The 26441-nt window shown below is 38.1% G+C and overlaps 3 protein-coding genes across 4 annotated transcripts; 2 read left to right on the top strand and 1 right to left on the bottom strand.

Annotated features, from left to right (window-relative positions):
* Positions 1–77: 77 nt before the first annotated feature.
* Positions 78–8097, top strand: LOC145488235 (BRO1 domain-containing protein BROX-like). The gene is made up of 15 exons (XM_081467060.1): positions 78–282; positions 385–499; positions 1187–1209; positions 1393–1510; positions 1854–1901; positions 2438–2528; positions 2640–2686; positions 3280–3387; positions 3558–3606; positions 4025–4088; positions 4324–4393; positions 4750–4811; positions 5557–5635; positions 6116–6195; positions 6918–8097. Exons 1-15 carry the CDS (start codon positions 173–175, stop codon positions 6994–6996), a joined length of 1143 nt encoding a protein of 380 aa, XP_081323186.1. The 5' UTR covers positions 78–172; the 3' UTR covers positions 6997–8097.
* Positions 8098–8107: 10 nt separating this feature from the next.
* LOC145488254 (uncharacterized) lies at positions 8108–18676 on the top strand. 2 transcript variants are annotated; one of them, XM_081467091.1, is made up of 4 exons: positions 8108–8312; positions 8344–11500; positions 16659–16850; positions 17396–18676. In XM_081467091.1, the coding sequence occupies exons 2-4, from the start codon at positions 10897–10899 to the stop codon at positions 17581–17583; spliced, it is 984 nt and encodes a 327-aa protein (XP_081323217.1). In that variant the 5' UTR covers positions 8108–8312; positions 8344–10896; the 3' UTR covers positions 17584–18676. The 2 variants fall into 2 exon arrangements, with proteins under 2 accessions (XP_081323217.1, XP_081323209.1); XM_081467083.1 differs by having other exon boundaries at positions 8108–11500.
* A 135-nt stretch (positions 18677–18811) lies between these two features.
* On the bottom strand, positions 18812–26360 carry LOC145488271 (ras-related protein Rab-14). Its single transcript, XM_081467103.1, has 11 exons — positions 26274–26360; positions 25791–25855; positions 24945–24998; positions 24664–24778; positions 24425–24487; positions 23547–23613; positions 23312–23353; positions 22918–22963; positions 22575–22605; positions 22336–22404; positions 18812–21624 (listed from the first exon to the last, which is right to left on the bottom strand). Exons 2-11 carry the CDS (start codon positions 25843–25845, stop codon positions 21513–21515), a joined length of 654 nt encoding a protein of 217 aa, XP_081323229.1. The 5' UTR covers positions 25846–25855; positions 26274–26360; the 3' UTR covers positions 18812–21512.
* Positions 26361–26441: the final 81 nt, after the last annotated feature.

The raw sequence follows: 26441 nt of genomic DNA, 5'->3' as shown, positions 1-26441 counted from the left end.
GGGGGAAACTCAAGGGCTCCTCCCTCGAAGATCGAGGGCCCGCAGTCCTTCCAAGCAGCGGCTGCTAACAATCAATTTACTTTCTTCTGGTTTCCCTCTGTTGTGATGGATGTTGTGATGTTGTTTTCCATTGTCTAGTTCTCCTTCATTTGTCTTGCTGGCCCTTAAGAGTATGGCACACCCTGCATGTGCAAAAAAGCTTACTGAGCGCGTCAATTTTGGATTCGCGCTCGATGGAATACCAGAAAACTTGGCCCCGCTCGCGCATGATAGCACAAGAAAGTGAGGAAAAAAGCTGCCATTTTATCCTTCAATACATTTTGAATTCATGGTAGTTAGGAGAAGAGTTTGTAGGGATGCTAATAACAGTATTTCGTTTAACAGACGTCAAGGAATTGAAGAGGCCTTGAAGCAGGTTGATGGCTCTAGCGAGACGGTAGTTAACACACTTAGGGAGTATGTTGTTATGAACTCCACATTGAAAAGTATTCTACAGCAGGTACGTTTATGGTTAAGACTTATAGGAACACGGTTCTTTGCCTTCTTGGAAATTGTTTGGTTTCTTGCTAGGGAGTAAAGCTTATTATGAAAGGAGTCTGTTGAGCAAAGAACCTTCTAGCTGTTGATCTGCAATTTATTTTCTCTGTTGCCTTACACTGTAAGACCTACTACAATTTAATGTCATAACATGTAAAATTAAATTATTATGACTAAAGATGTTGCAGGAGGTGTAATATGCTAATTGGAGGATATTCTACCAGGATAAATCTGCAAGGAATAGTAACATGTGATTCTAAAGGGGTATCTTTATCATGTTAATATGAAGCATAGACAGACAGACAGACAGACAGACAGACAGACAAACAGAAAGACAGGTAGACAACTATTATTTAAGCATACCTTTATTTATAGCATACGTTCAGGTCAAGAGATGTCATGCTTTTCACTGTGTAAGCCCTGATGCACTGCTTTATGTTGTAAAAGGATACTCGTAACCATTATCGTCAGATTTCCATATTCTCCCATATTTGAATACCACAGTATCTATACAGTAGGTAATCAAATTTGTATATCACATACTAGTTTTGAACTACTGTCTAGGGGCTATAAGGAATCTTGAGTCATGCTAAATGTGTTCCTTAAGTCTTCTTATTTCATAATTTTCATTTTGTTTTTCCTGTTTCAGGTAAAAAGTTTCTCCAGGCTCAGGTAAGTACAAAAAATTTAAACTACAACTGTTTTTATGACTGCGTGCATATTAAACAGTTCTATAAACTGGTAGGTAACCTTATAAACTATAAAATTTTAATAAGGAAATTATCTAGCAAGAGTATTCATGTCAAAATAAAATGTTATAATAAGGAAATGACTAGACATGTATACTTCATTTAGATTTAAGTGGACAAACTTAATGGACGAAGATGAGAAAACCGTGACAAACAACGTTGATGAAGATATGGCATCTATGATGTTTGCAGCTGGAATCTGGCACTTAGAGCATGCACATCTGGTGAGTACAATACTGTAGCAGTATGCAGGACACCTATCATATTTGAACTCAGTTAAATGACCTTGCTCTCCATGAGTTCTCGTAGCTCAGTGGATAGAGCGCCCACCCGGTGTTCGGGAGGTCATGGATTCGATTCCTGTCGGGGACTCAGAATTTTTCTTTGTCCCGCGCTCGTGTCATGTTGATTAATTCACCTTCACATTTCATTACCGAGCTTAAAATCCACCATCTTTATTAACTTATCAGTACTGACTATCTTTCAAAGTAGTGAACTTTTTTGAAAAGGCCTTTTTAGTGACATCATTTTTAGTTATTTCACATTTTTGTAATATTATAATTTTAGGTCCACAAGAACATTACAGATGAAGAAGAAGATGAAGAGAAAATGAAAGTAAGAGAAATATACTGCAGTTAACAACACAGTCAAGTGTTTTTGCATCATGCCATTTTGTTGTTATCATTATAATATTACTGTATATACTACAGTAACTGAACATACACTATTTGTTGTGTACGTATACATTCAAGAGAGAAAATAAGACATAGCTGCTGCTGGTGGTGGTGGTGGTGGTGGTGGGGGGAGGGGGGGAGGCAAGGGGTAAGTCTGGGGATTGGAGAGTCAGTGAGAGTGTACATTACTAGTACCCACACCCCAGTATTTGTTTGAATGGTGAGTAATGTGAATACTTCAAAGTTTAGCAAAGATGATTGTTAGTTATTCCTTTTGTTCCATGGCAATTAACACTCCTCATTTTAAGTTTTAAGATTTGTTATCAAGTAAGCAAAAGTCTTCTGCCTCCTTCTCTCCAAAAAATTTGGGAGGAGAGGGTGTGGATGTACACAAGCTAAGTAATGCCCTATTGTCCACTGTACTCAGAGTGCAACAGCTGTTACGTGACTACTTTTATCTTTTTTTCTTTTTCACAGGAAAGTTTGAACTCTTTGAAGATGGCAGCAAGTATTTTTGAGACAGCAAAGGCATGGGAAGGCTTTGTGCAAGGAGGCAAAGATCTTAGTGGTTAGTTTAACCAATAAACTTACACATCTTCATTTTAATCCTTCTTGATGATTATTTTTCCTGTACCTTTCATGAAGTTATTATTTTATAAATGTTATCTGTGTCTTACAGCTCCAATACTGGGTGCTTTGCTTCTTCAGTCAGTTGCCGAAGGGCAGGTAAATATATGCTCATTGGATACGGCTGCATGATTGATTTACATATTTATGTATTAATTTATTATGAACAAAGCTTTAAGTTGTACATATTACACTTTCTTTGTTGGTTCTCAGTTTTCCTTATAGTGTATGGACATCTTACAGGAACATTGTCTGTATTAGACCGAGAATACAGACTGGAATAGCTTTAATTTAAAACAACTGAAGGCATCAATGATTATTGCAGTTATTACACAACTTAAGCAGCTGTGAAATTAAAGCCTGAAAAAAATTCAGGCTTGGACGGGATTCGAACCCATGACCTATGTGATATGGCTCAGCTGTATCTGTATGAAGTATGTCTTCATATCTTTCTCCGCAGTTCAAATATATGATCTTTCATATACATGTATTCATTTGCAATGAAAACAAGTGTTGGACACTATAAAGTTATGCAGATCACAGGTGACAAAAAAGTTTTTTTTCAAAGTTCTTCGATCGAGATAATTTTATTCACTCACAGAAAAGATAATCCATTGGAGGGACATGTATCGATTTGGCAGTTAGTTACAAATCATATTTTCTTTCTTTTCTTTTTTTTTCTTTTCTTTTAGAGTGTGACTATCAGAAGAGCCATCAGCAAAAATCACAAGGCCTTGTTGATTGGTGAACTGTGCCATGATGTATCACAGAAGTACACCACAGCAGCTGGGGAAGTTGATGTAAGTAACTGAACCATTTTATGCTGTGATCAGATAATCTATTTTACATGCAGAATCAAACCTGCACAGTTTTAGGAGAGCTTCTCTGCATGTGTAGGCAATGTCTAAGACACAAAGCATTCCTGCATGTCAAGATCGATGATTTTGATAACTTTAATTTTTTTTGTCAGACTTCACATCATGAGGGACAGAAGTGGTCTTCTTATTTGAAATTTCAAGGTACAGGACTAAAACTATGATTTGATTGTGTTTTTGTAATCTCCACATAAAATGATGACTAGTTGAGTATATAATGGCAATATTTATCATTTTGAAGGCAACGTGTTACAAGAATACTTCGCAGAGCTGACTGTCTATTTAAAGTTCCTCTGCTTCTAGGTTGCATTTTGTAGACATCTAATTCTATGTTTGATTCAAAAATCTTCGCAGTGGATGCAAAAAAGGAAGGTATTTAGGAATTAAATTATATATAACAAAATAAAGTTATAATAACAAAAAAACCTAATGCTCTGACTAAGTGTTCTTAAGAGGTCAGTCTGCAGTGAATTAGTAAACCTCCAGTTCTTACTCTTTCAGTCAATAATTATTGTGGTGCTAAACAAAATAAAAGACTTACTCCTCTGTCTTTTTGAAACAGGTGAATCATACATGGCTTTGGCAAGATGTTACCAGGGTGTTCATCTTCTTGAAAGTGAAGAAAAGTGAGCGTATGGCATGGAAAGTTCATTGTTATAATCATTTCAAAGTAATAATGTTAGGTTCCCATTTTTCTAGAGGGATTCACATTCAGTTTTCTTTTCTTTTGGCTAATTTAGAATGCATGTCACAAGTGGTTTGAAGTCAATTATCTCTGTTACATTGAGAAAAACTGTTAGTAGAACAGCTATTTATTTCCAAGTGTTTACATGCTGTTGGTTTATTTGAATTGATTGACAGGTGCGGTGAATCTATTGCAGTGTTAAACGAAGGATTCAAGCATTTAAATCAAGCCACTCATCTTGCAAAAGTAAGTACAGGCAATATCTCTTGTATATAAGCGCTGAGGTTTGAAATAATGTACCAGCTGGTGAACATTAGTATATATTTTGCCTCTAGGAAGTTTTGGTTGTAAATTAGAATACTACATCATACTTGGTCATTGAAAGACATACATCAAACACAAGTTAAATATGTTTTTCAGTCATGAGATGAACATTAAAATCTCAGGACATGCATGTAATCGCAAAAGATGTACTTGTTACAACAAAACCTAGAGCTTTTAGGGGGAGGGAATTGTCATTCAGAAGAAATGTACATCTTTTTGGAAGCCTTTACCTTTACCTAAATCAATTATTTAAATGACGTATGTTTCTTGCTTTTTAGGAATACGACAAAATTAAACCAAAAACCAAGCTCCACTTGGCTGAATCCGCACCTTTTGAAAAGTAAAGTATATTTTTATTTTCCTAGCGTCCATTTCTTGGTCCTGCCTCTAGTCACTCCCGCCGATTACTAAAAATTAAAATTTTACCCTATTGTTATACAGTCAATTCTCTGCTAACGCGTTACGGAGACCTAAAGGGGGCAGAAACCCCGGGGGAGGTACTTTGGGAATTTCTGGGTGGGGATGTGCCGCTGGGACCCTGGAACCCTTAGCCTATACCAGAGCTAGTTCAGCTGAATTTTGCTACCCTATACTAGAGTAAACTCCCCAAATCCCCCATCTATCGACACTGTTGAGGCTGATTTGCATAAATTTAAACCTGCTGATTTGATATTTTTATATTTTTGAGTGGTAATTCCTGGTTTCCTTAGTCTAGATAAAATCTTCAACCAACTAGTCAGTTTTATGAAAAATGATACCCTATTCTAGACCCAAACGTTCTGATTTATATACCCTATCCTAGAGTAAACTGCTTGAAAACCATACCCTTCACAGCGGCACATACCTATATAGCCCATATATGGCAGTGCCTCCCCGGGGCAGAAATCTTGAACCATAAACCGACACTTATATATAACTTTTTTCTGGTATCAAAGGTGCCCGCACATAGGAGTCTTGACTGTAGATGATGTTGTCACATAACAGCCTATAAATGTGCTGTTGAACGTGCTTGATATTTTGTAGTGTCTTTGTTTGTTATTTTCTCAGCAAAGTGGTGAAGTATACCTTTTTGTTTTCTTCTGTAGGATAAAGAAACTATTAAATGAAAAGAAAGCGAAGAGCGAAAGAGAGAACAACTTAATTTATCACCAAAAACAGCCCGAAGTACGTACTAGAAATAGTCAGTGAGAATATATATGAGTTATTGACCGAGCGTCAGTGAGGTCAAAATGGCTGGATATTGACCAAAAACTTTCTTTGCGTGTTTATGGCCCGATATGCAATCATGGTCTATAAACACGCTGAGAAAGATCGAAGCCAATATCATCTTGACTGAACAAGCTCGCTAATAACTGTCTAGTACAGGACACCATTTTCTTGCGGGATCAACAGGCAATCCCGAAAGAGCAAGAAAGCCTTATCTTAACCGCTCTGCATTGCTCATTTAACAATAATTATTGTGCTTGGTTTCATTCTCTGTTCTCGTTGCCATTGCTACTGTAGCCTGCGAGCAGGCTCTCGTGCGCTGCGGAACGTGCAAAGAACAAGCTGGAAGAGACGAGCCGGCAAGGGGCCTGACACAGAAAATGATTTTATACTAAAGATCTGCAACTAATTTTCTGTTTTTCGCCATATTTATGCCAGGAGTGCCCTCCTCCCCCGGATCCTAAATGCGTTGTTCACGTGACTGCTCTTGAATTACAAATTGGAGAAGATCTAACACGGTAAGTATCCAACCAAATAGATAATAGATAATTTAAATTCTAATGAAATTAAAAGACTACTTATTACCAAGGAGTGTTTTAAAGACTTGTTTTTTGACAGTTTAACAGCCTCCACATCCCGATATAGCGTTAGTGATTATGTGTATTTTTAGAAACGTGAATTAATAATTTAAGGTCCTAGATTGATACTTTGATCTTAATTCCGCATATGTCTATTCAGTATTTTACATGTGTATATTTCAATTTTAAAATGTATTTTAATTCTGATCAGTAGTATACACGACCCCAGAAGCTTTGTAGCTTTAACTCTTATCGTGTCGAAATAAAGGTTTTATGTTTATGTTATGTTTAGCCATCGTGGTAAGTTTGAACCAGTAAGAAAAAAATTGAGCCAATAAATAAAATTGTACCTCATATGAAATGTTGCACTTCTGCGAGTTTTGGCGGGCTGTAGAATATGTTCAGAAGGTACTCATTGTGTCAAGAACCTGCCATGGTGTTTCCTAACCTAAGTCTCTGTAATTTATTCGGTAACGTTTACTGCAAGCTCCTACCAATGAGATAGAAAACTGATTTTTTCCCTTAAATTGTCCAATGAGATTTACATGCCTGTTTGTATTCGTAAATATAGGAATTTCGTAATCGTGAGACCAAATGTTGGTCTTTTTGCTAAATCATACCGTCTTTCACTTTAATTAGTTTCTTTTTGGCCAACGTTGTAGAACCGTCACAGAGAGCTCCGACGAAAAGCAACCCGAGGGGGAGGGGGAAGAAGGCGCGGCAGATGCAGGTACAAGCTGACAGGAAAATCAAATCTTTCAAATCGCATTTTTAATTTTCACTCGATAGGAAATAATGTATCTAAGGTGTTTTGTATTCAGTCTCTTGAACTCGCTTCACGTAATTTTAAAGGTTGACTTTAGCGTTTCACATTGGGCCTTTACATTTAAAAGTTATTTTAGAATCCTTGTTACTGAAATTTGGTTTTAAAGTTCATGTCTCAGTTGAATTCTTTTTAATGTGGACCCGAAAGTCTGTAAAGTTTGCTTCTCCAGTTTTTTTATTTTGTAATTATTAGAAGTCTAGTTTCTTTCCATGCAGTTTTTCAATTAAATTCATGCCCTTAATGATAATTCTTTTTTTCTGAGTGAACCGGAAATCACATGCTTAATAACAGCATTTAGGTGTTAAACGTTTTTAAATTATGTATTATTTAAAACGGATATAATTTAGATTAGTTTCAGTTTACTTACGTTCACCGTCTTTTCCATACACACCATTCTGGAGGTTAAAATAACAATTATAAATAAAAATCAAGAAGATAAATGTACAATTCTTTTGATGCAACGACCAGTTATGAATAGATGTTACACACTTGACGATACTGAATGTAATAAACGGCTTGGTAAACAAAGGAAAGGAAAGTTATCAAGATAAGAATTGTGGCGGTTGTCTCGATCGGTTGATATGCGGGCGTGATGTTGTAATGTAAAATAAAACCTCTTACAAACTACGTGTGTGCATTTGGTCGGTTAATGAGACAACGCGTCTGAAATATGAGACGTTAAGGAAAAACTCTTTTCATTCAGTTGATGGTTTAACGCAGTGTGATTATGCGCTATTGAAGTAGACAGACCGCCTAGTCTGACTAATATTCGAGATGTAGAGTTCGAGTGTTACTCAAAATTGCAATTGTTATTGCCCGAGCTCTGTGAAGTTAAAAACTTGCCACACTTTGATCCTGGGAATACAAATGGGTTCTGGCTGATCGCTTGGAAAGAAGGATAAAAAAGCTGGAGGTTATTCGAGATTAACTTAGCATTTACTCCTTTGGTTTTCTCGTGCCAACTGGAGTTAGACACTAAGGTGACTAACCAGGGGTGGACCCAGACCTTGAGCTGGGGGGGGGGGGGGGAGGGGGTTGTCATACCTGCCCTGCCGGCTTTTCTTCCTTCTCTAATATTTTTTTGACCCAAAATAGGGGGGGGGGGGGGCTCTCCGGGCCCCTCCCCTAGATAACCGCAAGGAAGTCTCCAACTTTCCCTCTTTGCTCTTTGATCAGTAGAAAATGCTACTCATATCTATCGCTTTCTCGGTTCGCCTTGGTAACAGACTAAGTCGCCTCTAGCGTGGGTTCTACGACTGGAGTTAGTTGATAGCACATATTGAGGAATAATAGTAAATTACTTTGAAATAGGAAAAAACATGCTTTTAATTGATAGCAGATATACACCAGATATGGGTGGTGAGCTAACGAAAGCTTTTAACGTTTTAAATTGTAACTTAAGGATATGTAAATAGCAATAAAAATCGTGGTATTATCATAAACGCAACAGGTGTCCTTTTACTTTCAGTATTGTTTTCACCCATTATAAATGTCTTCAAATAGCTATTTCTTTTCCTTCGTCCGATGTTAAAAGATAACCTAAATTTTTGCATGCCGTCATATTTTAGCTTAATGCTGCACGTTGTTCTTCTTGTGTAGTTAGCTAGTTTTGAATAAACTGCTGGTCTAAAAGTTTTGCGGTAAAGTCATTGTCCTGTATATCTTCAAAGTGTTCGTTGTTTCTTTTGAAAATGCGGACCAATATTGAATTCGCTTTAGATTCTCTCTTTTTATATGTTAAGTAGTCTTTCACGGGTTTTTCTTTTGTTTCGTTTATCGCGCCATGGAATGAGAAACAAAGAGCATTTTAAGTTTTCTCGATTTTTCTAACTGAATTTTGATGGTGTTAGGCCCAGTGGTCTACACTTCTGTAAATTTGCGATATTTATTACTGGCTAGCTTTCGAGGGTAATTCGAATCGTCAGAAACGAATAGCGATTTCTCGGCTATTAAACGGTTTCTAAGGTGGCAAAGTTATTCTAGAGGCATTGCAGGGTAAATTACCATCTCTCTCTTTATTTCTCTACAAAGGGCTTAATCATAATGCCTTACCACTTGTGCTTTCATCTGCTTACATAGTTACATTCAAGAAAAACACGCGGATTTTCTTAACAATTTGGCGCGGCTACTCAGTAAGCACCTGGCGCGGTCACTCAGCAGAGAACAACAACGAAAACTTAGCAAAATCGCGCAAACCATGGTATTTGAAAGGTTGAAGACTGAATTAAGACAACCTTCAACTTGTTTTGTTTGTTTAATTTTCGGGAGTTATTGAATAATGTACTCTAGCTTACTGAGTTAGAAGTTAGTCTCTTGAAAATGTCCTAAAATGTTTGTTAGAATTTGATCAAATATTGCCAATCATTTTAAAACTCCTTTATGAGGTATTGCTTAAAATAAAATGAATGGGGGTAGTGGATTGTTTCTAGAGTATACGCGTTGGCTATGTTAACATGTCTTTAAAAAATGCCTCATGTTTAATAACAATACTAGATGAAATATCCCAGTTCATTGAACAAATTGATTTTATTTGTTTATTTCTGTGCGACCGGCGTGTGTATGTTAGATTATGACAGTACACTGGTCCGTTTGTATATTTCCCGTGTTTTATCTCAGCCGTATTTTCCCTGTGATTTTCTGGCATTCGGCTTCGTCTCTCAAGAGGAGTCAAAGAGTGAACGAGGGAGAGGATAAAATTAGGCAAATAAAGTTTATTCGCTCACTTGTAGCTTGACCGCTTTTAACAATTTATTCATTTAAAATTCGATAGATTCATGTTTTATTGTCAGCGCATTAACTCGTAACTCGACTGCTCGGCGCGTGCCTTATGTTGTTTTGCAGGCTTTCTCCTTCAGGTATATAAACAAGGGGATTTACACGACATGAACAGCATACGTAAATACACGAGAAAATCAGTCAACATTACAAAGCGAGCGTACTTCATTTTTACGATCCTCAAACTCGAGGATGGATGGGTTTCCATTGTTTTGATGTTTTCTTCGAATCTCAAGCCGAAGAAAAATTTGTCAAACGAACACAAAAGAATTTTCATTTCTTAATTTAGTCCCATTTACCGTTTATTAAAGAAAATTGCTCAAGAGAAAAATTATCCCTTTGCATATATTGTGAGCTTCTTGCGCAGTTGGGTGTTTATATTTTTCGCCCGTTATTTTGGACCATCAATCAAGGTTAGTTTGGAGAAGAGAGAAATAAAAGGCTATTAATTTTTGCGTTGATATGTTTTCTTTCGTTCGCGCACAATGAACCAGAGAGATATCTTTTCCTTCAGCAACACCGAAATATTTGTGACCGTTTCACCAATGGCGCATGCGGCTTTATGCCAAGTAACATTTTGTATAATTTTCGCTTTGTATCTCACGAAAACATATCCATTTCGGTTCAGGATTCGTGGCCGTGTTTCGCTCAAAAACCGGATGTCAAGTAAAGATTTCAAGTAATTGCGCGAAGTTTGATGCTATTCACTTACACAAACAAGAGTTTATCCTTGGTGCTTTTTTATCTTGGCCCTTGTCGTTCCTTGTTGTGACAGAAATGATTTGGCCTGTCGGTTTCTCGTACAAATTATGTCCGCTTTTCTGGAAGCATTGTTATCGAATTTTCATAACACCATGTGGCCGGAAAACGTAGACGGAAACTTGATTGAATATATATTCATTGACGTGGCTTGCTGAATTTAATGGGCTTCCCCATCTGTTCTTTGAGGAGTCAATAAAGCATTGTGTGTGACGCCCAAATGGTTTTCTAGTAGTTCGTTCAATTTTCCTTAGTTTTGAGGAAAATTCAACCGAACCAGCATGTTTTTCTTTTCTAAAGTGAAAGAGGACGAATCTTCTCCAGATTCGTCGACAGGAAAACCGCCGCCTTTACTTCGAAGACACGATACTTTTGGGAGTGCCGAATTGTTTGAAGCTTGGGCGAAAGATTCTTTTATCAACCAAAGCACAATTGACATTCTGGTGAAAACGCATCAAATCGATTGCTTGCCCGCGGTTCTTGCGTTGAAAAAGGAAGATTACCCTCAGTTGAATCTACCGGTCGGTCAACGAAGGCTTCTTGAAGACGCGGTTGAGAAACTACGCCAAGAATACGAGTTGGTCAGACCACCAACACCAAAAGCAATAATTAATCTCGAGATGCCGGTTTATAAATCAATGTTGGAGATAGGAGAACTTGCGGAGGAAGAGACAGGGCCAAGTGAAATGGACGACAGGGGTCAGTTTCAGGAAGAAGTGCCTATTTCCCGCGCGCAATCGGGATTCGTTTCTCAGGGAAAATTGGGCCAAGCTAGCAGCTTTGTTGATTCTGGAACGGAAAAAAGAGACAGTGGACCTGAGAAGGAAACCTTACTGGATACGGAACAGAGGAAACTATCGCCACAGACAGCGCAGCGGAGAAAAGGTTTAGGCCACACTCCATTGTATTTCTAAATGTTTATTAATAATTTATTTATCAACGGTTGATTACATTCCACTTGATTTTTCGAAAACTATTCAAGCAAATTCTTCGTCGCAGTTAATTTGTTGATGTTTCGCGCTTGAAGAGGTGTTTCGCTGGCGCAAGGATGGTAATTCTCTGTAATATAAAAATATTGGCATCATTGTCTTTTTTTGGTTTTTCCACCCGCGTTATGCGGTGTTAAGCGATATTAAACCTCGCACAACACGGTTATGGGCTTACCGAAAGACTTTGAAAAGAACAGAAGGTATACATGCAAATATTCGACAAACGCTTACAACTGGAAAGAAAGTGCGAAAATTACAGCGTTTACTCTCAACAGGCGAGAAAGAAAAATTAGCATTTCACACTGAATTTATCAGCTTTTATTTTGATAATTTTTCTCTTTTGTTTCTGCAACAATCGCTTATGTTTTTTGACAACCGAAAAACACGAGCGAGAAAAGAAAACAGAACGTCGGTCGTACTTTCTAATTATGCTACGAGCTAAGATGCGAATTTGTTTGCAAGTAGGCGGGAAATTTTCTGAAGAACTAGAAAAAGGAGAATGTTGCGAAAAACTGGCGAAAATATTTTTGTAACTATCGTCCGATCTATGTTACACCGTTGATGGAAAGGTTTCTTTGTATTAAACCCCTAGTTTCTTGTAGATTTGTGAATTTGTTGGCGTTTTGAAGCGGTTTCACCTGTCATCTTTTAAACTAATATAAAAAACACTCGCGCACAAGATGGCTAATGCAATTTAACACCAACATAATTGTATTTTGTTCAGCTTTCAACAAGGTTCGTCCTCGAAAGAATCAGCTGGATTTATGGATTTTTGCTTTAAAAATGCCGCTATATTTGAGATGAAAGATTCGAAATAAAAAAAACTTTACTTACAGTCATATTTTTAAGCGAGAATGCTAAATCTTGTGAAAACTCATTTACATAGGGCATTGTCGTAACAGCAATACAACATCATCCAATCAAATCCTGTCAATTGCAAGGGTCTTTATAATATAACTGACTGATTTTTGGCGGGAATTATTTTAGCTATCGAAATATGACCGGGCAGCTTTTATAAGTTATCGTTTGTTTATCACAAAGATACTGAATATTAGGAACCGAAGAAAGCGACCAGAAGGTTCCTGCGGCGTTCTTCGATTTTTTTTTGGCAAGAAGATCATTATAGGTGAACTCGAGTCTCCAGTTCACAAGTCAAGGCTTTTTTGTACATTCTACGAAAAACTTAGATCTTAGTGCCTTTTTCGAAAATCACAGCAGACTTTTTTAGTACCCAAAACGAGATTTTTATCGAACCGAAAACAATAGGCTTTAATTAAATTTCTCATATCCTGAAAGTTCGAGGTAACAATTCACTTGAAAATCGGAGGGGATTAAAGGCCTTACGAACAGCTAACGCACCGAGACGATCCAGTGGGTTCCGGTCCTTGATGCAAGTAGTTTCTCGGTGACGTTTATAATTTGTTGTTCGCTGGTCACTGAAAGTCCTGGGGCCCGTTTCTCGAAAGCCCCGGAAACTTTTCGGGCCCGAAAAGCCATTTTTAGTTAATCGGCATTTAAAAACAGAGAGGTGTATACGCCTGAAACTTCTTGTATGAAGGGAACCTCTGTTCATATTAAGAATACGTGAATAAAACGGCTCTGTAGTCATAAGGTTTGAGATTTTGCTACGGCTTTTCGGGACCTTCCAGAAACGGGCCCCTTCCGGCCTCAAGAATCCTCATGGGCACGATGAGGATGAGTAGTAGTAGAAACGGGCCCCAGGGGCCCGTTTCTCGAAGGTCCCGAAAAGTTTTCGCACCCGGAAAGCCGGAGCAAAATATCAAACCTTATGATTATAGAGCTGTTCTCTTCACATATTCTTAGTATAAACAGAGGTTCCATTCCGTACAAGAAGTTTCAGGCGTGTACACCTCTCTGTCTTTAAAATCAGATTAACTAAAAATGGTTTTTCGGGCGCGAAAACTTTCCGGGGCTTTCGAGAAACAGGCCCCTGGGCCGGGTTGTTGAAGGCGCGATTAAGCTAACCCAGGATTAGCGAGAATTTTGATTTGGGTTTGGTAATTTTCGGTGAGGTTTTCAGTTTGTCCTTCACTTTTGAGTTTGAATAATCTCAAACTACACAAAACATGAGTAGTCAAAAACGTTTTTACACAAGAAAAAAGACTACTTCGGTTAACTTTAAACCTGGGTTAGCGTTAACGGGCTTTCGAACAACCAGGCCCTGAATAATAGGGAGCGAAGAAAGCGACCTTTTCGGTTTCTTTGGTATCTTTCGATTTCTTATCAATGTAATTCTGTTTTTTTCTGTGAGCGTCGCGTTAAATCTAGGTGGTGCCGAAGAAGATTGACATCGTTTGCCGTATCACCTGGCCAAAGAGTTCATGCATGTTGTCACGTACGCTCATTTATAGCACCTTTTTATAGCATTAAAGGGGTCTTTAAATCTTGCAAATCGAATGAACATTCTCGTTTGTTTTTCTTTTTTATCGTCGTCAGTTCCTACTCATTATTGTAGACAGACGTAAGGTTCCGCATACGTTATAAATGCGCACGGTTTTGCTTATTCAGAACACGTTGCCATCACTGTTATCGCCGATTTTTTTTTTAATATATGGAAACAACTCTGTAGCGATCATTGAGACAACGATCGCTGGGATATTTAGACTTTAATTCTATCGCGACGATCTGCTCTAGGGATGGTAGCGATATTTGTGATGAAAAATATGCCAAATGCCGTGCGTCGTTAGATTCCAGTCTTCTTGGCATTGCTGCAATCTGCAGCAATCCACCGTAGGAAAAAGGATGGCGGCTGTACATTTTACCACAATACCTTGCGAACCTGACACAGCCTATGAGGCAAAAAAAAGCCAAATTTTTACAGTATTTTTCCCTGTACTAAGGACATTTTGTAGCCTAGGTTTGAAGATTTTATAACTTTTCTGTACATTTTTATGAACGTTTTTAAGGTTTTCGTTCGCTGAGAACTATGGGCAAATGTACCAGTTGACATCTTTTTTCCTACGGAGGATTGTGGCGATCATATGGAAGTGATATTCGTATGGGTCGATGAACTTTTTCCGGAGTGATTGTAACGATCGCACTTATAGTAACGATTGCACTAATCATATGGAAACCAGCCTTAGTAAACCTCATTCATGATCTTCCTCTGATAGATTTTATGCTGTAATGATAGCTCACAAGGTGACGGAGGCGCGGTGGCCCTATTTGATTAGCGCGCTGGACGCTAGGTTGAGCCCTGGCCGGAACAATTACGTTGTGTTCTTTGTGCAAGACACTTGACTGTTACGGTGCTTCTCTCCACCCATGCAGGTGTATAAAAGGGTACCGGCGAATTTATTGCTGGGGTTAACCCTGCGATGGAAACAGTGACTACAGAAACCGGGATAAGCTCCAACCGTTTGGGCCACTGGCCTGACGCAGACTTTACGTAACCAGGCACAAAACACCTGAAAGAGGACAAATTTTCTTTCAACATTGCCATGTCCAACATTGTGATGTACCATTGAAGTGCCAGTTGTAATAGGCCACTTTCGAGATGTTAAAATTCAGCATGATTTTGAGGCCTAGAGGACACAAACACAAGAAATGAATAAACATGGCCATTCAATTTCCTTTGTTTGTGTCCTCTAAGCTTCACTGCCAAGATGAATTTTAATATATCGAAAACGGTCTATTCCCGATTTTGCACAACTTTGTAAGGGGTTTTGAGTTGGCCGGAGTTACGATACACACGGAACATCTCAAAGCAGCATAAAACCCGTGGTATAACAGGTTGCATACGTTTGACTAAACTGTTGCACGAAGTTGCAACATCTTGGATTGTGCATCAGGGTACTCAAACGTGTACAACAGGTTCTACCTAACAGTTATACAACATGTTTTGTTGAAATGTTCTTTTTTGTTCGTCTGTTCAGATGTTTGCCTAACATTTTACGATATGAACCAAATTCATAGTGCATACTTTATTAGGACGTCAGCTGCTTACATTTTTCACGCATTACTGTTCCTTTGTTCATATTATTTTACCTGGCAAAGTAATATATTACATATTGTCTTAGAATTACACTACGAGTCGAAAAGCATGGATAGAAGAATTATTTTTATGAATGTATCGCTTGTATCGCTAGCTATAGCTAGGGAAAGTCAATCAGATGTGAGGGCGTAAACCGCAAACTCTAATGACAATTATTCCTGTGGATTTTTACTTTTAGTGGTACAATTGACAACGATAAAGCCAAACAGCAACAACAGCACCAGCTTTGAAAAAAGACAAGGAAAAAAAAAAAAAAAAAAAAAAACCAAAAGCCAGATCAGCCGGATCAATGGCTTTCAAATTCTTAAACACTTTCTATTGTCGGTTAATCAGTCCATTATAACTGTTCATCAGCTGGCATTTATACGAGCCGAACATCTGGGCACCTTGGTGAAGACGTTGTAGTTGCATATTATAGTTTCCTTTGCAGTCTGAATGAGACGACACAAATGAATATCATGTGCTGGTTGATTTATTTTATTCCTTGCTGTTTTGGAAATTTACAGTAGTTTGAGTGCTTCACTCTCAAAACTTTTGATGAATCGATGGACTGTTTCAAATGTAAGTTATTTTCAGTCTACACTTTTCAGTTTTCTTTTTCGCATGACTGTATTCTTTGATCCAACAGCCCATGTGTTTCAGAATTCACGTTTGCTTGGTCGAAGTGGCCAGAAGGTTTTTTCAAAATTTATTCTTGTTCAATTTGAGCTAATTTGTAAGGATCTTAGCGTCTTGACAAATCTCTAATTTATACAGCTCCTCGTTCCAAACATGTCAGATCGTCGAATTGAGAGACAATAAGCACGAAATACACACTTTAAGCAGTGTAGGATCTACCGATCGCGCGCAGTGATTTATTAGGGCAACATTATGGTTGAATGTAACTGTAGAGGCTCTACCCGTTCCGTGTTTTCTAGACGATGTTTGACCGCGTGCTGACTGACCTGAACAGTATTCTACAAGAGAAAAACGAGAAAAACATCTGTAGAAGTCACCTACAAAATGTTAACGCGTAACATTTTGTTCACTTTCTTATTAGATGGTAGCAAATCTTCCCCAAGACAATCCCAAGCATGCAGCGAGACAAAGAGTTACCATGACGACGGCGATGATGATGGTGACGAATACACAGCGTGCGCATGTCAGAGATGGATGTTCGTTACAATATTCATGCCAATATTTGTTGTTTTATCAATTTTAGGATTCATTTTCGTTCTTCTTCTTATGCCATGTAAGTACCAACTGCATCACTGTATTTCATTTTTTTTTTTAATTTTATACCTATAATTCCCAGGTGAGTCGTATTACTGAGCCTCATAACCGTGTCGAGATTGTCAACCTATTCCACAAGACTTTTTTTTTGTTCCGTGCAGTACCAAGGAGCATGACGCCTGAGGCGAGTGTCTTTAGCTAGTTTCTGGCTCTTTCCAGGCGGGCCGGACAGAGCGGTCAGAGGTCAGAGATCGATCGAGCCAGTGTCCTCTGGGTCTGTTCTTTGTCCATCCAGTTCCCTTTTTGTCAAGCAACGGAAATTAAAGCGACACTGTTCAGGAAAAACCATTATCCAGTAGAAACTGATAGACTCGTGAATTGAATGCAAGCTTAGCTTTAATTCAATTTTTTTTTTCCGTAAAAGTCTACATGTCGCGAATTGTGTTCGATTTTTGAGCAAATTTGCCAAAAATGTTTCTGATATGACACAAGGTGGTTTCACACAAATCTCGTGTGCTAACATTTATTGCTTTTGATTGATTAGTTTCTTTTTTCGTTCCGCAGTTCGTTTATGTTGCCCTCAAGGTGGAGTATTCACCAACGTTTTAACATTTCTATATGAAGTCTTCATAATGGCTCCTTGTCTGGCGTGCAAGTGGGCGTCTGGGAAAGGAAAACAGCAAGCTAACTGGACAGCGGGCAGTAAGCCTCGCTATGGTGGGACAGATGACGTGGAGCTTGGTGACAAATAACTCCTTATTAGAAGAACTAAAAAAAATAGTAATTTTAGGCCTACTTGTACAGTTTTATTTCTTGTTAAAATATTTATTCCTAGGGTTAATTATGCTACGCTAATGGACTTCTGGAGAGAAAAGTGAGGATTTTGGAAAACACAATGGGGCGCTGTGCTGCCCCAGAATAAATCATTGCTTAGTACCCCCCTCCTCTACTATTTTCGAGGGCTATTAAGGTCCACGTTGTTTTCCATTTAGAAAAAAACCGGAAATTCCTGTTGGCATGTAAGGCTCTGTTTACAAGGAGGGAGGGTTACCCTAGCAAGCGGTTAACCCCAGCTGGAGGGCAAAAGATAGCCCGGGTTTACAAGCAAAATTTCACAGGCAGGGTAACCCTACAACCCGGGACAACTTAATACGCGGTTACACTCAAAGGGTCTGGAAACAATTAGAAAGCTAACCCGGGTAGGCGGGTTAACCCTACCTGGAGTGTTTACAAGGGAAAAAGTTAACCCGCCTGCCAGGGTAACCCTAGCAAGCAGATAGGATAACCCGCCTACCCGGGTAACCCCAGCTGCCTTGTAAACGCGACGAAGGAAAAGAGAGGAAATGTGCGAGTAACCCGCTTGCTAGGGTAACCCTCTCTCCTTGTAAACAGGCCCTCAATGGGCCACGATTCACTCTCGTTTTCGATTCACCAGTTTAAACCCTTTTGGCTTTCAAGGCCTCAAGCCAAAATGTCGGTTTTCTTTAGTGAATCTTCAAATACAACATATTCTTCTCGAGCGGTAAACAACCCAAGCAACCTTGGCACAGGGAAGTATATTACCATTCGTTCTGTCTTTAAAACGGATTTCTACTCGGTGCCCAGTGCCCATCGCGCTGTTCGTCGCCATAGCCATTCGCGCTGCAATCGAACAAAGCATGATTCTCGCATAGAAATCGCAATCCAGTAGCCTCTTTGATTACGAATAGGGACAATGAGAGAAAGCCCAAATCCTGATGTAAAGGCTGTTGAAAAAGAGCCATTGAAACAATTTTGACGGGGATGTCGAGGCGTGGAATATTTTAGTTTCCAAATATTATTCGTCAAATTGACATGTCGTTCAAACACAGTGATAGCATTATGTTCAAAATTCAGCTTCAATAAAATACGATGAGAATGAATGTCGCATTTTCTCGAAAAAAGGAGAAAACTGCGTAGAAGATTCATATTATAAATTAAAGTATTTTTGGATAAACAAATCGAATTTTCATTTTTATTTATTTATTAAAAACTAAACTGGTACTTTTTGACATTACGTTACGTCTGAAGATTCAGATTGAGTGTGGCCTGGGTAACAAGCGTTCCTGCACGAACCAAGAGTTTCTCGCCTGCTAGCTCAGTGGTCACGCGAAAATTGGGCGAGGGCAAAAAATAGACGAGGCTAAAAGAAAAAGCTCTTCGTTCGTACTGGAACGCTTGGTACGCAGGCTAGATTGAGTTACTGTATATAAAGAATTTATGAATTAGATGAAATAACAAATAAAGGAGACTGCATCTAGCAATACATGTTATAATTAATTCCCCATACCCCAACATTTTCTCCCAGCTTCTACTACGCACCATCGATTTTACTCTGGAGAGGCTGAAAGGAAGTTTGAAAAAGTCCGCTGGGCAACGCTCCTGACTCAGTTCGTTCCTACACTGAGCAAATCCCTTCGCAAACTCCCTTCCAGGCTCTGTAAAGACGAAAAGGACTCTAAACACCAAATCCCAGAAACAAATTAGTGATTGTGTTCGAGGGAAAAACGAAAATTGCGAGTCAGAATCAAAATCACAGTCATTTAACGGAAGGCAAATTTTGCCGCAAAACAACACTATTCTGTCTAACTTTGTTTGCTGTTGCAGCGTTCAAATTAAACACAACGCAGATGTTTTGCTCTTCATTTTCCCCTCGCTAAACCCGCGAGGTTTGAATGCCACATGTAGCGAAGCGACAATAAACATACACAGCTCTTTTCTTTATATTTGCAAAAGACAATCCCGCGTTCTACCGTTGGATTTCGTTGCGTATTTTAGTACTTAATTTAATCACAATTTTCAGTTGTACAACAATTTCGTGTCATTTTAGTAGAAACTATGGTCCACTGGTATCATATACATGTAAGCGTCAAAAGGATTACCCGTAGCAGGCGCAGTAGACTTTCGGTTGTCTTAGTTACTGTAACGGAACAAATTAGTTACATTAGACTTGTGCGACCATTTCACAAAGGAATGAGCTGCGGTTGAGCGAATACCACCCACTAGGCTACCATGGCTTAATAAGAATCTCATTTGACAATGTTCTGAGAACGATTTGTGATACTGTACCAATAAAGTCCACAATGACAGGCTAACCTCTATCACAATGTAATTAATCTACAAGTAGATTCAATCCCTAGATGTATCAAGGGCACCTTTGTTCAAGGTGCAAAACTATGCAGCAGCAAATTCTAATTAACATTACAAGCTAAAAAGTCTTGATTAAACCTGTAATTTGCCGTACTGCATGGCCGCAGTGAAGCTCTTGAAAGAGTTCAGGCTTTTCACGATCATGTAATTGTAAATGAGTACACCAACTTAACCCACTCCCAGAGGCAACAAACCTTGCATCAATCATTGTGATACTAACTTTGATGTCTTCAGATGTAACCCGCTAAGAGTGCGAGCTATCGAACAATAATTTCACATGGTTCTGTTAATTACACTGTACAAGATGGTTCTAACTTTTAAGTCTGTGGATTAAACCCTAGTGTGTTGAGCAGTACTTTCATGTTTAACTGCTTGTTTATCATCTTGCAAAATTAAATTTTGATTTTTTTTTTTTTTGACTTGGACACTCAGTGGAACCAAATGGGAAAGGCTGCCTTGAAAAAACATACATGTTGGTACATTTAAACGGAGTTAGTCCTCAAAGGACAGACAGACAAGCTTTTTTAGGAAATTGATGAAATATTAACACACATAATCTGTTGTCTTGGAATACCATCGTTCATGTACACGTATTTTAATACTGTACTTCAAGTGTCAATCCTTCAGGTCCTTACTGTAACACCAAGATTTTTTAACCTTTCTTGATCGTTAAGGCATCATCAATAATTATGTACATGTTAAAACATGTTAACGGTCTTGATCTTATCTCATCTGGTTGTAGGATATCTCAAAAGATATAAGCAAGGGGAAATTAATTTCTGTTATTTTAAGCCTGGTGCTGAATGGTTAAAACAATTCACTTGGGTATTGCCCTCCTCACTATGTACGAAGAAATGTACAAATATTACAATACCAAGTTTTAACAATTTCCTTCATTAAGGACTGTCCCTCGATGTGAACAAAGCATTGCGTGACAATCCAATGAGGAATACCTGGTAGTCAGTGGACCTAGCATTTTTGTTATTAGACAAACAAACGTCAAATGTTTTTTTTACCTTGGCTGCCCTTCTGAATGAGGCATTTACAGACTGTAATAACCATATCCAGATAGATTGCAAAAATAGACAAAGTGATATATCATTGCATTTACATTGTTTAACATGCAAGACAAGTTTAACCACTGTGAATTTTTTAGCAGAAATATATTCTCCTGGAATCCCCTGAGCCCACTGTAATCATTCTTGCTGGTTAGTGTGGTGGGCAGTTTAGCAGGAACAAACAAATACTTCATGTATGTACCACATGTAACACACTGTCAAACAACTGGCAAATGGCATTTGTAAAGACGGTGCCAATCCCCACCAATTCCCCTTTACTACTTAGTATATAATAAGTATTTATATTGCATCTGGTATCTACATGTAAATGTTGCACTAAGCCGATGATTTGTACCATTTATGGAAAATAAGTCATGCTCTCATCTGTGTCCCACAGGGTAAATTTCTTGAAGTTAGCTGATTAAAATCAAAGATCTTGACGCGGCGATAGTTGGCTAGCAGGCACATTTCTCCTGGTTTGCTTGCTGATCTGTGTGCAGCGAGTTCGATGGTCGCCCTGCTAGAGGTTTGTGTTGCACTCCCGACTCTGCAGCATTGAGATCCAAACTAAACAAATCACAACAAGGGTACAGTTAACTCATACATGTAAACAAGCTCTCACTTACCAAGTGTGCATGTACAATAATAACACACTCAAAGACAGGTGCAGAGACCTAACTCTGCTTTGTACCATATAAAATAGTATCGTCAATTAAATATTAATCCCGTATCAAGGAAACCAATAAAGAGAACGAAAGGTTAAGTCCTTGTTCAAGTCTTGCCACCCATCACGTTAGAGCATGCCTCCAGTTTCTGTTTCCTGAAGCTGCTGGATGGACACTAGTCCATTGCATGGTAAACCCCAGGGCATTTAATTGGTCAGTATCCATTTATCCACATCTGGGAGGAGGGAGACTCTGTTAAATCAATGTCTCGCCCAAAAATACAACACTACATAGAGGACAGTAGACAAGGACTCAACTCAGATGACTCAATCTAGAATCTGCATCCTAACATTTAAGGCAACTGTGCCTCTTACATGGATGAAGAGAATAACTTCTTGACATAATTTAATGTGTATGTTCACACTGTGTTGATGTGAATTTAGCTAAAATCCTGAAGGTGCATTACAAACAGTACAGTAAGAGGAATTATATTCCAAGCAAGGCTGATGCTTTATTACTGTCATTAATACACTTCTACAATTCACACTGTACATACATGTCATGCGCAGCACTCTTCAGTGAAAACAGTAAACAAAACGATAACTAAACACACCTTCCATCCTGGATATTTTGGTATATTTTCTTTGCAGTATCTAAGAAAGCATCCTCCACATTTTCCCCACTAGAAATAAACACAACTTGGGTTAGAACAAAGACTGCAGAATAGTAATTTACATTATAACATGTAACAGAATTAATCAAACATGTAAAATGCTGCAGTTTACATATTAATTATTAATTAGTGTGAAGACACAAAGAGAACAAGTTAAACAATGTGTTGACCATACTCACGTCTTTGCACTTGCTTCACAAAAGAGAAGTCCTGGAATGCAAACATTTTTGAGCTGATTATAAAAGTGACTACTGTACAGTCAGTTAAGATCATTAAAATAATACTATATATGTACACAGTAATGTCAAAAGAGTTACAGACATTTTTGTGAAAGCTTATAATAAAACAAGTAAACTTGTCACTAATGCATGTCATACCACAATAAAATTGTACAATATACAGTAACTAAACAGTACATGTATATGTATATCTGTGGTTTGTAGGTTTACAAGCTAACATTTTTAAGGCCACAGAAGTTCATAATAATTTAAAAGAAATACAACAGCCATTAAGGCTATTTACCATTCTCCTCTGCAAACTGTTTGGCTTCTTCATATGTCACATCCCTCTGTTGGGAAAAATACTTGCTCATTACAAGAGTGAAGGCATAACTTTGAGTGCAGTTACAATAGGACAAAAATTGAAGGTCAACTGGGATTTAGGACAAACTACTTGTGGGCAAAATGTTTCTCATATTCTGTGCACATGTGGGGCTGAAACCCTGCAAGGAAATCTAACAGATCAACTAAGGTCACACTAGAAATCGATTTGGACCTTGTTCATGTGATTTGATCAGTACATGTATTCTGATTAGTGTCCAGCCACACATCTGATTTTGTTTTTCACAGCTTGGAGAAAAGTCTGGAACAATTTAAAATATAAAAAATTATTGAGCAACATGTATTTCAGAACTGACCTGTGCATCAAGATCCGACTTGTTCCCAATCAGAAATATTACCTGGTATATAAATTAGGAAAAATAATCTATTAGTAAGAACAAATCCTTTTGAATGCAGCAAAACAGAAACGATCCCTCAACTACGATAAACTTTACAAAAGAGTGTGTGGGTTGCTCCCATGCAACAACCGCAAGACCAGACATTTCATGTGTAGCCCTCCTGTGCAGTCATCAACAAAGGCCTGGTAATTACCGTGTTTGGGTTTGTTAAATTTCTTGCATCTGTGAGCCAGCTACTTAAATGATTGTAAGTGCTTCTCCTAAAGTAAGGAAAAAAAATCACATGGTGAGCTAAATGTTCTTTGATTGATTACTTTCCCCAAACACGATCATATCCATGTAATATGAAATATCTTGCTTAGCTGTCATGTTCTGAATTGGGCATTACATCAATAGTTACCTTATAAATGAGCATCAGAATACAATAAAATGAAATGTTTGTCTTGCTCAATTGCAAGCTTTGAGTAAATGGAATTACATGTGCAGAGCTCTAATTTATAAGCCACACTCGATGCAAAACATCTCACTACAAAGTAGAAGTTGCACTGTACTGTGCCTGCAGCTAAATAAACACTAAACTGGCTCATTAATGAGCCCTGAACGGTTTTTCAGCCCTTAACACCCTCAAAGTTAGTCAAAATCTAGTGACATTTGAGCCAGTTTTATGCTCTCTTTTAGCCAGTAAAACTAGGCAGTAACACCCAGCCAGCTCTTCACTGCATCCCTGTTTGTGGTACATTCATGTATCATACAGATTTAGCTTGTACATGTACATTTAATTTTGAAGACACTGGTGCTAGTGGTCAGGCACCCTTCAAGTCATTTCTTTTACATCATGAACAATTAAAACAAATTATATTGTACATAACATTTTCATTCACAGAGGCTGTGATCCTCCTGGTTAGCAACCAACACAATGATCTCTAGGCTGGCAAATTCAGATTTCTTTAGCATTCACAGAGCACCCATTCCAGACTTTGGTGGACTTCTGATAGACAAATGGGATTCTACTATAAAGTGTACATGTATACATGAAAAAACCAGGTGTTTTAAGTTAAAATTGTTTTTTACCTTGTAATATCATACACCATTAGGGCACCAGCGGCACCTCTATAGTAACTTCTTGTGACCGCTCTAGAAAGTTGCAAAAATAAGGCAGCATTTGATGTAAAATACTGGTCAGAAGCTTTTGTATACAATTGAACAGAAAGTAATTAAGCAGTAAGCAGCAGAGGAGGGGGATACATGTAGGTCCTAGGAAAATGGGTGTAGTGAGGTTTATTGCTACAACTTGGTACATGAATACATACCTGAATCTCTCTTGTCCTGCTGTATCCCATATTTGAAGCTTGATCTTTTGGCCTGACACTTCAATTATACGTGTTCCAAACTCAACACCAATGGTATGTGGACAGTCTGCCATAACTAAAACAGACAAGCCACATACAGTTAATTAATTGAATGAAGCAAAATACACATACATGTAGTAAAGCCAAATGACCAGAATGATGACTTTGCTCAAATTATCATTATTGGTTTGAACAACTGAGATATTTTAGAAATTAGGTAAAATGTAAACATGTGTAATTACATTTCTTTTCTGTAAATTGATGAAGTAGACAGGATTTGCCTACACCCATATCTCCTGTAAAACAAGAACAATTGAAGTGTGTGTCAGTCAAGATATGCAATCGTAATGTAAAATTAGTCAGACAATCACAAATTTGGTCCGACATCCAATGACCAATTTCCAGTCTTGTACTAGTATGTCTAGTATGTCTATGGCTAGTAAAAACCAATGAAAGCTCTCCTTGACTCAAACAAGGTATGATTCAAACTGATCAAATTGTGCAAGATTGCAAAATAATAGAAAATTGTACTTTGCCGAGATGATTATCTGGGCAAGGGTAAATGGTAGTTCTGAATGTCTTTTGGTGAGGTTGGGTGTCTGTTTTACTCATCTATTATGCAGAACAAGAAGGTCATCATCTGTGGGTAGTTTTACTTTGTCTTAATATGTGCAAATGCATGCAAAAAGCATGAGACATGCAAACAAAACTCTTCAAAACTCTACCTCTTTACAACAAGCACAAAAGAAAGAAGGAAACTGAGGTGAAACAGGTGTATTTCCAATTTTAATACATCTGCCTTTAAACTACATATCAAATAAAATATCAAATAAAACCTTGAACATGGACACGCCGTATTTTCAAATGACCAACAGACTACTGATGCGTGTCAAAATATTGATAAATAAAAATATGAAAAAAGTTTATCGTAAACATGCAAGAAGATGAAATAAATATTTCAATCTGAAATAGTTTATTAACTCTCATTCGCAAACGCACAATGACTTACAAGCTTAATCAGCTCTCATTTGGAGACTGGTGACAAAGAACAAAGTGCGAGTACCATAATATTTAATATTTTAACTTACCGATAATGATATATTTGAATATATACGAGTAGTTGTAAGGTCCTGTTGCTGCCATGGTCGGGAAACTAAATAAAAAAAGGAGGAAGGATACGTCAGAGGAAGCTAAAGCGCTTTACGAAGACGGAAAATCGCTACCTGCAGCCTAAGCAATACAATACGGTAGCTACTGGCGTATAATTTTCTTTAGCCTACGGTTCATATGCGACTAAACTATTCTCAGAACAAAAAATCACGGTTACCAGATTTGATCCAGTATGAATTAGATATCATTTCGAGATATTTTGCAGTAACAAACTGAACGATATTGTGTCGCATTAACACGTGAAAAAAGGCGGTCAGCAGAAACTGCAAGCTCATAGTCTAATGTCACCCACCCCCATGACGAAAGATCGGTCAAGAACTGAATACGAAATTACATTCGTCTATTAAGGAACAGTAAATATACGATCTTCTCACACTTAAGTTCCATTAAAGAGCACCTACCTCGCCAGTTAATCAAAATAGAAAACCAAATCCGGAAGACGAAGACGAGAAATATGGCGGATCCCGTGATTCGAAAATAGCCCCGGGTGCTAAGGGCATTGTGGGTAGGTTGACTCGGTCATCTTCGGTTGTACCGAGTAGTAATCGACGAGAACGAAGAGGATTCGA

Source organism: Orbicella franksi, chromosome 1, assembly GCF_964199315.1.
Source record: "Orbicella franksi chromosome 1, jaOrbFran1.1, whole genome shotgun sequence".
Taxonomy (NCBI): domain Eukaryota; kingdom Metazoa; phylum Cnidaria; class Anthozoa; order Scleractinia; family Merulinidae; genus Orbicella; species Orbicella franksi.
Note: the sequence above shows the minus strand (reverse complement) of the source record. Positions and strands in the feature narration are given on the sequence as shown.

Coding starts and splice junctions, on each gene's coding strand:
- LOC145488235 (XM_081467060.1), top strand. CDS start 173: ATGGCACACCCTGCATGTGCAAAAAAGCTTACTGAGCGCGTCAATTTT. Junction 4,089..4,323: donor CTTCTTGAAAGTGAAGAAAA/GTGAGCGTATGG, acceptor ATTGATTGACAG/GTGCGGTGAATCTATTGCAG. Junction 5,636..6,115: donor ATCACCAAAAACAGCCCGAA/GTACGTACTAGA, acceptor TATTTATGCCAG/GAGTGCCCTCCTCCCCCGGA.
- LOC145488254 (XM_081467091.1), top strand. CDS start 10,897: ATGTTTTTCTTTTCTAAAGTGAAAGAGGACGAATCTTCTCCAGATTCG. Junction 11,501..16,658: donor GACAGCGCAGCGGAGAAAAG/GTTTAGGCCACA, acceptor CTTTCTTATTAG/ATGGTAGCAAATCTTCCCCA. Junction 16,851..17,395: donor CGTTCTTCTTCTTATGCCAT/GTAAGTACCAAC, acceptor TTCGTTCCGCAG/TTCGTTTATGTTGCCCTCAA.
- LOC145488271 (XM_081467103.1), bottom strand. CDS start 25,845: ATGGCAGCAACAGGACCTTACAACTACTCGTATATATTCAAATATATC. Junction 23,614..24,424: donor ATGGTGTATGATATTACAAG/GTAAAAAACAAT, acceptor TCCTTACTTTAG/GAGAAGCACTTACAATCATT. Junction 22,405..22,574: donor TGTGAAGCAAGTGCAAAGAC/GTGAGTATGGTC, acceptor GTTTATTTCTAG/TGGGGAAAATGTGGAGGATG.